The 11,190-nt window shown below is 44.5% G+C and overlaps 2 protein-coding genes across 3 annotated transcripts in view; one reads left to right on the top strand and one right to left on the bottom strand.

The window, feature by feature from the left end:
- The window catches only part of LOC113838105 (ephrin-B2-like), a 49,915-nt gene that overhangs the window by 24,824 nt on the left and 13,901 nt on the right, over positions 1 to 11,190 (top strand).
- LOC100762789 (ephrin-B2) lies at positions 3,667 to 10,897 on the bottom strand. 2 transcript variants are annotated; one of them, XM_027433937.2, is made up of 4 exons: positions 10,682 to 10,897; positions 10,235 to 10,518; positions 5,879 to 5,971; positions 3,667 to 4,582 (listed from the first exon to the last, which is right to left on the bottom strand). In XM_027433937.2, the coding sequence occupies exons 3-4, from the start codon at positions 5,904 to 5,906 to the stop codon at positions 4,218 to 4,220; spliced, it is 393 nt and encodes a 130-aa protein (XP_027289738.1). In that variant the 5' UTR covers positions 5,907 to 5,971; positions 10,235 to 10,518; positions 10,682 to 10,897; the 3' UTR covers positions 3,667 to 4,217. The 2 variants fall into 2 exon arrangements, 1 of the variants encoding a protein (XP_027289738.1); XR_003488608.2 differs by lacking the exons at positions 3,667 to 4,582; positions 5,879 to 5,971 and adding an exon at positions 10,025 to 10,039 and having other exon boundaries at positions 10,682 to 10,896.

An 11,190-nucleotide genomic window follows, 5' to 3' on the forward strand; every position in this document is an offset into this window, starting at 1 on the left:
GAATTGCACCCCCAGTGCAATTATATAGAGCTATGCTGTCAGGGGGAGATTACATGATCTAGAGGGGTGAATACCAAGAACTTTGTAATCAAACAGTGCAGCACAACACAGCTGCTGGTTTCCCTGGAAGGAACTTAGAAATGCTCACTGGTACGGGAGTCTATGCAGGTCTAGGCCAGCAGATTCTCTTTGAACCTGCTGTATATGCACAGATCCCAGCGGCTGCTGGCCGAGCCTGGAAAGCCTTACCTAATAAGGCTGCAGGAGACCAACTTTCTAAGATCCTTCAGGGACCATCTGAACCCTATTCTGAGTTTGTGGATCGGCTCCTGCAACATGCAGGGCGCATGTTTGGGGATGCTGATAATGCCATGGCTATAGTAAAACAATTATCTTTTGAAAGTGCCAACAAATACTGCAAGGAGGCTTTACGGCCTCATAAGACCAGAAGCCTCAATGAATATATTCAAATTTGTAGAGATATAGATGGACACCACATTATGGGACAAGATATCGCTTCTGCCATGCAGGGTAATAAGAGGATCGGTGGGGGGGCAGATTTAAGACATGTTTTGGATGTGGGCAAGGGGGTCACTTTAAGAAATTTTGTCCTGTTAAAGACTCTTTTGCACCTCCTCACCCAGGGCCAGGTCTTTGTCCCTGATGTAAAAAGGGACATCATCGGGCAATAAGTGTAGATCAAAGACTGATGTACATGGTAACCCTCTACCACTCCCAGGAAATGGGAGTCTGGGTCCGCTCCGGGCCCCTTATTCTCAGGTGTATGAAGCCCTAGATACACCTGTTTCCCACCCTATTCAGGTCCTACCCCGGAGGAACCCCTTTGTATCCAGGACCTTGTCAGAGGTACCCCAGGAATCACAGGACTGGACCTCTGCTCCTCCTACATAGCAGTATTGACCCTTCAGATGGTACCCCAAGCTTTGGACATGGGAGTTAAAGGCCCTTTACCACCGGGCTCAATTGGGTTGATTTTAGAAAGGAGTAGTGCTCTACTTTAGGGAATTAGGGTCATTCCAGGAGTGATTGATTAAGATTCTGAAGGAGAGATCAAAATAATGGTGGAAGCTGGCAAGGGAGTCACTGTTATACCCCAAGGAGCTAGAATTGCTCAGTTAGTTCTGTTCCCTAAATTTACGACTAATAACCCCTTCCTTAAGCCTCTAAGAGGAGAAGGGGGGTTTGGATCTATGGGACCTATGGCATTTTGGGTGTCCACTCTGCAGTACAGACCCTTGATGACCCTGACTATTGAAGGACGGGCCTTTTGGACACAAGTGCAGACATGTCTGTCATTTCCCTCAACCATAGGCCCAAGGCATGGCCCCTGAAAGAATCAGATAGTAGCTTACAGGGTATAGGCCTAGCGAAGTCACCTAGTAAAAGTTCCCGACTACTAACTTGGAAAGACAATGAGGGACATTCTGGAATATCTCAGCCTTTCATTTTGCCTCACATCCCGATCAATCTGTGGGGCAGAGATATCCTAGAAGTCATGGGGGCCGTACTGACCACACCTCCTGTGCAGCACATGCTTAGAGAGCAAGGCTACTGCCCAGGAAGAGGGATTGGAAAGAATTTACAGGGTGACCCCCTGCCTGTATCTGATAAACCCCCAGTGCAGAGATCGCTTGGAGACCAGAGAGGATTGGGGGATTTTTAATGGGGGCCATTGTTCAGCAGCCTCACATACCTCCAATTCCTATCACCTGGAAAAATGATGAACCCTTTCGGTAGAACAATGGCCCCTATCTAAAGTAAAGTTGGAGGCTGCTCATGCCCTGGTCCAGGAGCAACTCAATGCCGATCATATTGTCCCTTCTACCTCCCCCTGGAATACTCCCATATTTGTTATTAAGAAAAATTCAGATGAATGGAGGCTGTTACAAGACCTGAGAGAGGTTAATAAGACTATGATGCTCATGGGTACCACTTAGACAGGGTTGCCAGCCCAAGTAGCCATACCAAAAAATTGGCACTTGCTTGTGATAGACTTAAAGGACTGCTTTTTCAAGTTCCTGTTATCCTATTATTTGCCCATTCAGGATTGCCTCACAGGCCTGGGAACTTGAACTTGTGATTTGGGTAGTTTTCCAACATGCCTGATGACTAGTATACAAGCCCCCACTCTTGTTGGAATAAAGGGCATTCTTTCCCTGCAAGAAAGACCTGCTGTCTTGTCTTTAATTAAATCCCCAAGTCCCTAGCCCTATACTATCGAAATGTTGTAGTGCAGGCATTACTCTTTGGAGCCAAAGATCTCAGGGCTTGGCATGAGATCTTAGGCCATTCTTGGCCAGCCACATTGTTGTATATTAACCTTTACATAGCAGTTCCTTAGAGCCTCAGGTCAAGAAAAGAAACAACTTGACCCAGTCCTCCACCCACAGGCTCAGTCACCTAGGAAAACCTTCCTGGACCTCTTACTCATGAACACTTTACCTTGCCAAACTTCTTATTTGGGGCTTCCAAATATCCTGCCTACAATAAAACCTGGTGCACAAACAACCCATTCTACCCCTGCCCATATCCTGCTCTACTGATTATATAAGCTAGCCTGAGAAAAATAAAGTTTGCCACTTGATCAGAATCCTGTCTTGTGGTCGTTCTTTCTGTGTCTCTTGTCCCCATTCCGTATCCCTGACTCTCTTGCCCCAAGTTGAAGTCCTGTGAGTTGGGACAATTGATAACTTTTGGGGTGATGCTGCTTCTCTTGGAAGCAGCTCTATCTGATCTTTTACCTGCAAAGCGCTAAGGGCTGGGGCTGCTTTAATTGCCACAACCAAGGAATTCCACGTCTCGTGGTATGTATTGTGTGTAATCTTAATATATATAAGTAAATATCTTTCATTGTATATCCCTTTTGTTCTATACACCTATTATAAATATGTCCAATCTCCCTCTTTCCCCTTGACATCATAATCTTATATCCATCTTAAGGACTCTTAGAGGTGGGCCACGTGGGCTTTGCTTTGACATGGAGACTGGTACAGCCTCACAGCCCAGACAGCACAGCCATCAACCAAAAACTAAAGTGTAAGGCTCAATCGGGGAATAAGAGGGGCACTTCCGGGGACTGGGGAAATCTGACCAACCTTTCCTAATGAAAATTCCCGATATCCTCAGTGGTGATGGACTTACAGCCTGTTTGACCTTTGTATTTTCAAGTTCTAGGTCAGATTTGGCTCTCTGCTGTTGTACTAAATGATTTTTCCCTGTGGTGATTAAAATGTGGTAATACAGCAGCTGAGTCTGCTTAAACCATCTCCCAAAGCAGACTGACTCCCCTGCAGATCCAGGGCTGTGCTTTTTTATTGCCAGTACCTCAACAGTCCTGCCCCAGAGATCTGTCCTTTCCGTCTGAACTCTGGCCGGTCTTTTCATAACAACGGCCCCTTTGTTCCACTTCAGGAAAGGAGCTTTGATTCCTTGTTGCATAGCTGTGATAGTGAGCTCACCACCACTCACCAAAGTTTGTAGTCTCCCACTTTCCTGTTTCCTCTCAGCAAAACCAAAGCACTATCTATTGTTTCCTTCTTGCTTTCCCCACTATGCCACCTGTGGTGGTAGCCAGCACCTTCCTCACTGGGCCACACCTCCCAGGCTTTTCCCAGGAAACCCAGCCAAGCATCCAGAAAAGCAGAATTCTGTACATAATACCCATTTAATCTCATCTTGGTGTAAAGGGTGGGGCCAGGGCTGGGTGGTGAGTGTCCCTTAATGATACGGGATGTAGAGTGAGGGTCTGGGGAGGTGTTGCAGAGCCCTGGAAACAGAAGGAGTGAGGACTAAATGCTAGGGATCTTTGAAAATTTTACTGAGGTTACCCGAGGTCCGAGGGACAAGTCCAGTGTGCATGGCAGGAAACACAGAGGCAGAGGTGCAACTTTCTCCTAAGGTACTGCTGCATCACCCATAGCCCACCATGTCCTCCCCGGGATCTGCAGAGGCCTGAGTGCCTGGCTGGGTGTATAACATAGAGGTCCGCACAGGGACACAGCAGTCCAAGCGGGGATCTCTTAGTGGTCTTCCAGCTTCTGGGGAGGGTCTGTGGTTTCCCCAAGGCTGAAAAGTTACAGCCTACAAAACTGTCCAGCTCCAGGTTCTTCCACGAGGCATTCCGCCCCCAGAGTCAGGCTCAGTCCCTGCACCCACAACAAGGTGAGAGTTCCCTTGGGAGGCAAAGGTTGCAGGCCTCAGACCTTGTAGTAAATGTTGGCAGGATTCTGTGCGGGCATCTCCTGCACGATGTACACTGGGTGCCCATAGTCTCCGCTGACCTTCTCATAGTGTGGGCGGGAGACACTGTCTGCAATCCTTAGCGGTATGAGAACATCACTGGGTTCCCAGCCAGAGTTGTTGCCACCTCGTTTGGGTGTGGTACTGTGCTGTGGAGAGTGTTTGCGGTGCCTCCTGCGGTTCTTGAGCAGCAGTACCACCAAGGTGATGATGATGACGATGACGATGATGCATCCTGATGTGATTCCCGTGAGTAAGGCCACTTTGGAACCCAGGAGGTTGTTGGCGGATTGCCCTGCGCTGTTGCCTTCAGTGCTGGTACCTGCACAGTAGCAAGAACAGCCAGTTACTGTAGTTCTGAGACTCTGCCCTCTAGCTTGCAGAAAGAACGCTCCAAATGCAAACAAGTAAGCATGGCCAATGCTCAACTCACAGGGTGAACTGGACAACAGATCACCTGATGAGGTGAAGGAGCTTCAAAGGTCCGACACTCACTCACCAGGCCTACCACTTCCTAAAGATTAGACAGAAAATCTGGAACATCCCTAGTTTCAACACTTCAGGATGCATCAGTAACTGAAACACCTGGTGAGCTCTGCTCTTGTGACTGTAAGACACTGAGCGGGCTGAATTAATCTGTCTTAGTGGCAGAGTTAATATTGACTCACTGGGAGCAAAGACCCCAGGAATCTGTGCCCACAAGTGAATCCCACTGGTTGGGATGTGTTTTGAGGCTCCTCTGCCTATAGGGGTTCTAAGAAAAATGCACACCATAGACACACAGCCCCACTACACTCCTGTCTCTGGATTTGGTTACACAAAAGGGCTTGTTGTTGAATTTCTCCTGTTTGTACCAGCTTCTAGCTCTGGACATCTTGTTGGATCATTATTCCTGGCTGATCCAGCAGGAATGCATCTACATGAAGAAGAAGTGATTAATCATGGCACAGACATCTGACAATGTAGCAAGCTTCAGGAGTTGCAAAGATATCTCAAGAGGCATGAACAGCAATGAACATAAGACTCTTTATGCAAAGCACTGAGAAATACAAAAATATAACCTTCCTTTTTAGTCAGAATGGTTATAGTTAATTGTTAGGTTTAGATTAAGAGGCCATTTGTGGAAACTATAGGGATTCTTGCATTTGGCAGTCAAAGGATTCCAGATGACATTTCAATTTCACTAAGCAAGTTGATTACAGCTATACTAGTCTCTAATTAGAATAATTCTTTGTTTCTTCACAATAGGTTATTCTACATAAAAACACAGCTCTTGGTTTGTCCAGACTTAAAAATGAAACAAGGAAGCAGAGCCAGTGTTTACATAATAGACACTTTGATTGTTTTTCAAAGAGGTGTTCTGCATTGTAAAGAGATATATATGTATCTGTGGCAGCACACAGACACCCTGTTTCACTGGCCTGAAATTTTAGAGAGATCTAAATGAGAAAAACTGAGCATGTCAGTTTGCGGGACTCAACCAGTGGTTCAAAGTGCAGAAAATGGTCTGCCTACAAAACTAACAAGAGCGGTGATGGTGAGCATCAACCCAAGTGCCACGCTAGCTGGGGGCTGTACCAGCTCACAGTGGGGTCACAAAGCAGCAGTTGATCTTTACCTTGTCCAACTTTCACGATGATCTTCATGGCTCTTGTCTTGCACACCCCTCCTTCCTGGTTATGCAGGCCTTCCAAAGACCCATTGGATGTAGCTGATTAAAAATAAAATGGACAAAAAAATAAAGAACAAATCAGGAAATCAATAAGATTTCATGAACATGAAATGTCTGTAAACAATTTGAAAAATAAGAATTCACTCATTGTCACAAGTTTTCTGAATGTATGGGATGCTGAAAGCTGAAAAGAAGTAAAAAAATAAACAAAGAGAAATGGATCTTGGAAACATTGTGACATGTAGGCTACCTGCTTCTAAGTACAATTAAACACACCTTCCCATATACACATGATTTAGTATTACTCTATAGGTAAAAGGGATAGCACCTTCCTAAATACCCACCAACTCCTAGGTGGAGTGAAACTAGAAAGTGCAAAAGAGCAAACATGATAATTTCAAAACTTGGTAATCATCTCCCAACTTCTGCTTCCTCCACTCCACACCGCCTGCTTAAAGAACAATGAACTTGATGCTATGCTTGTCAAACCTCCAAGTTCTGTAAACACTATTAGGGGAGCCTTCTGACACCCCCTTGCTCCTTCCTCCAGCCAGGAATGTGCTGAAGTAGCATACTAGAACTCAAGTCTTCTGAGTGTGCATGCTCATCACCGTGTAAGTCCCTGCAACCATGTGTTTTTATCAACCCCCATCAACCACTTTAGCCAAGTTTCCTGCTAGGGAAAACTCCAGCTGGACAGAGAGTTTGCACACCCCATTCCCTGTCTGGGTCTTGGGACAACATGGATATAAACAGGTGGGGGCAACATTGGCCAGCTGGGCTCCTTTTCCACTTTAACAATGAGGGTAGAGGGGAAACACAACCCTTCTACCAATGTCTTTCTGTCTGTCTAATCTGTTCTGTCTACACACATTGCTGTTTGTCCTTAAGCCAGTGAATTCTCTAATGGCTTTGTAACTAAAGCTGCAAAGAGATGGGCTGGCAGGCTGTGTAAGGAGGAGCAGGCTTTCAGTTTACAGTTCAAGTTTGAGAAGGAGGAGAGGGTGGAAGGTGCTGGATGCTGCTTCCCCTTGAGTTCAAGGGGCAAGGAACAAAAGTGTTTTATAGACACTCCTGTAATTTTAATCACCTTCCACTTTCTCTATCAAAGTCCTGTCAGCTAACACTATACTCAGAAGAGAATGACAAATGGACAGATGTTCTGGAAATTCTTTCAGCCTGGTTGTTTTGTTTTGTTTTCCAAGCATACCACCACCAAAGAGCTCCAAATGCCTTCATGGTTTGTAGAGGTTTGTAACTAAAAAACCAGATATGAATTCACTTCTTTGTTCTGGAATTATGAATTTCTATTCTCAGTATATTCCCCCAAACAAAGGGTGCCTCTTCTCCGGAGAGTGCACTTAACCTTGGGTCTTATAGTTGCATCTCTTTCCTCAGTCTTTGCTGATACTAAGCTGTTTCTGGGAAAATAGGTAATAGTTGTCATAATAACTTTTTCGATGAATTGCATTAAGCTAAACAGTATGCACTCACAGACTTAAGAAAATGCTTCTCAGATGAGTCAAAATAAAGTTCTAAATAGACTGTGTGTTTGAGAACCTAAAAAAGGGCCTTAGTTTTTTACTGTGTTATCATTTTCCTTATCATCTTTTCCCATTTGCAAAAAGTGGCTCAGCCACAGAGCCTCTCTGCTAATGCTTCTCACAGTGTGGGGTACTTTGAGCACAGTTTCTGGTGTGGTCTTGGTCAGTGTGGAATTTTCAGTTATTGCTTACAGTGTTTTCACTTCATTTCTCAGATATCAGAATATATATTCATAGAGAAAAAGAAAAAAGTGATATGATTCGTGAAAGTACCAGTCAAATGTCAAGTTTGCTTAATTGGAGGAGAATGCCAAGTTCTAGACTTAGGATAAGACACCCCATGATAAACCACATCCTATTGAAAGTTAAAAATACAGCTTTCTTTTCCTGGTAAATGTTTGAACACTCGTGGGAATAGGACAGTGATTACTGAAAGCCAAGCAGTGTCCAGGGAGGACTACAGTTCTATTTGGCTTAATCTCAAAGGGAAAAGTCAGATTCAAATGGAAAAGAATACCAAGAGGAAGGCAGGCTGGGAAAGTCCAACACCTGCAAGCCAATGTATGGACCCTAGCTGAATTCTGCTGTGTGGCTGGTGACAGGCATAGGACACAGACACACACACACACACACACACACACACACACACACACACACACACACGAGAGAGAGAGAGAGACAGAGAGAGAGAGAGACAGAGACAGAGACAGAGACAGGAGACAGCGATTGATTTTAGGCATATTTATATATATACATTAATTTGTACGCAGTGTCTTTACTGAGCCAGAATGCTTGTGTTGAGCTCCTCAGGTTTACCTCAAGCATGTCCAACACCCAACCCCAGAGGTAAATATCTCTGAAAGAATTAAAATTTATATTCAATATTTTTTTTGGCATCCAGAGACCAGGGAGGGAGACAGGGTTGAATATAGGAAACCACTAAAAGTTTTACTCCCTTAACTAACACTCCCAGGAAAAAAAAAACAGGGGGGAAAGGAAGGAAGGAAGGAAGAAGGAAGGAAGTACAGAAGTACGGAAGGAAAGAAGAAGTGAAGAAAGGAAGGAAGGAAGGAAGACAAGAAGTACGGAAGAAAGAAAGGAAGTATGGAAGAAAGAAAGGAAGTATGGTAGAAACAAAGTATGGAAGGAAGGAAGGAAGGAAGGAAGGAAGGAAGGAAGGAAGGAAGAGAGGAAGAGATGGAGGTGGGGAGGTAGTGCTGTGTCAACTTGGTGGGAAGAGTGGAAAAGACTGGGGCAAACACAGCATTCTAAACAAACACATTTTTCCTGTTTTCCTCTTTAAGTTAACTCGGAACTTGTGAAAAGACATTGGAAAAGACTGTCAAGGACTCATTAGCAATGGTTCTTAGAAACAGGAAAATTGTATGACACTGTTCAATGTGCCACAATGAAAGGTAATGGTCACAAGGAAGTGTGGGTTAGGAAACTTGTAGGGCACTTGTGACACTCATGTCTTAGTGTCAGGTCTCTTCCTAGACAGAAACTTCCTAGATGACTGAGGTGGTCAGAACTGTGCTACACGCCGGTGGTACCATCAGGTTCCTGGGCTGGGGTCCCTGTCACAGTGGGAGAGGTGACATGAGAACCCTGCTGAGGTCGGGTCTTTCCTGATTGTCTGAGAGGGGAGCAAGCAGTTTCATCCTCCAAGTGTCATGGGACTGTCTGCCACCACCATACCCTGTGCCCCACAAACTGTCGGCCAAAAGCAATCCTTGCTCTTTTGAGCTGCTTTTGCCACTGCAAAAGTAGAAGTAGTGAAGGGACCAGCTCCCCATTTCGGCAGCCATAAGAGCCGAACATGTATTTGTCTGACGTTGTCTTAGTCTGTGTTGCTAGACTTGAAAGTGAGACAAGCATGAAGGCCACAGCATTTTCCCAAGGATCAAGCACATCCAAAGATTTAGGGATTTAGGTCAAATGTGTGTATAATAAGAAACTATATAAATTATTTTTTGTCAACATTATCTTCTTTTTTTCTCCCTCCAAATTTCTGTCTATTCCTCTTGGCTATTGTTTTAAGTGTTTCATTTTGCTTTAATTTTTATCTTCATCACAATGGGCACAGCTCACAAATGCACTTCAGATATACCCCAATGAACAACTATCACCTACTCCTGAAATAACGTCACATTATTGACAGATGCAGGGGTTTCATTCAGGCAACACTCCTACACTTTACCCTTTTCCATCAGGACATAACATGACCACCCGTACTGGCTTTTGTCTGTATGCCCCATGCTACTATGGTCTGAGCTCTGCCAGTCTGGAGTGATGGTGTCATGGTGAAGTGTACCACTATTACATTTTGCTCTATTGAGTCCTAACTTTGAAACACAGTTCTTGGAACAGAATGCACACTAAATGAATGAGTGGATGGAAGGTTGGACAGACAGATGGAAGGATGGAGAGAAAAAGCATCACACAGACTTACCTATAAAAACCTCAAATAAGTTCCTTAAAGAAGGTTTTGTCAGTAGAGATACTGAGTCCCTTCGTATAATTTACTTATTTCAATACCATAAGAATCCTGGCAGGTTTGCCCCTGTGGAGTATTTATATTTAATTAATACTGTCACTACACGGTCCCAATTTTCAATTAATTTATTTTGAAAAAACAAAAAGAACAAAGCTTCTTAACAAATGATTTACCATGTTAATTGAAAGGAAACAGAAATCAATACGAACCTAGTTAGCTTATCCCAATTACTACAAAATAAAGAGAGAGAATTATAGTTACATATGATGTAGTAATCTTTGTTCTTCTGAAATTCTAGACCTCAGAAATTAGGGCTGAATTCTTGAAACTTGATGGTAAATTTCACATCTCGGTGTGGTCGGGAACAGTTGAGCAGGGTTTTTTTCTTCTTCTTAATAATGCATCTGTCTGCTTGGTCTTTATCAACCATATAAACTTTATAATACTCATACTGGCCAACAGTTTTAGAGTCCACTTTTGGGCAAATAATATCCAATTTGTCTCCTATCTGTGGGTATAGTACCAGGCCTTGTCCAGGTAGAAATCTAAAAAGCATAAAAGAAAAGCCACTGAGTTGGTAAAAGTGAACACCCTTAAAGACAGGCATCAAAGAGCCTACACTACAAATCACCCCCACCATGACATGTCAGTGCTGTACTTTAGTTCACCAAGGGTGTCTTCATGGGACAAACGCTTTTAGGAATTTACCTCAGAAAACAAAAGGATCAACTTTTCCCTTCTTTGAGCCTTCAGGCTGTCAGGCGGCAACAGCCTGCTGACACTGGTCCTCGGCCCCGGGCTTGTAATATCCCAATAATCTTCTGTGAAACTTTACAACTCTTCCCTCTTCCCTGGTGAGGAGTCAGACTTCCCACCTGCTTGTTTTTTAACCATTGGCCTCTCAGTTCATTAGGACCAGAGACATCTCATCAATTCCGGGAATGGCGCGCGCCCAGAACCTCTGCTGTCCTGGTGGTTTCCCTGAGCTGTGTGGATGTTAATTCACAGACAGGTTTCATCAAGAGAGCTTCAAATTACTCATCATAATTAGTCACTGATAGAACGCCCCACACGTCAGTCACTCACAGAACCCGCCCCCACATGTCTGTCACTCACAGACCCCACCCCCTCCTATCAGTCACTCACAGACCCCGCCCTCACATGTCAGTCACTCGCAGACCCTCGCCGCCCACAGTCAGTCACTCACATAGCGCCGA

This window comes from Cricetulus griseus, unplaced genomic scaffold (assembly GCF_003668045.3).
Source record: "Cricetulus griseus strain 17A/GY unplaced genomic scaffold, alternate assembly CriGri-PICRH-1.0 unplaced_scaffold_1, whole genome shotgun sequence".
Taxonomy (NCBI): domain Eukaryota; kingdom Metazoa; phylum Chordata; class Mammalia; order Rodentia; family Cricetidae; genus Cricetulus; species Cricetulus griseus.

Coding starts and splice junctions, on each gene's coding strand:
- LOC100762789 (XM_027433937.2), bottom strand. CDS start 5,906: ATGAAGATCATCGTGAAAGTTGGACAAG. Junction 4,583..5,878: donor CATCGTGAAAGTTGGACAAG/GTAAAGATCAAC, acceptor GCTACTGTGCAG/GTACCAGCACTGAAGGCAAC.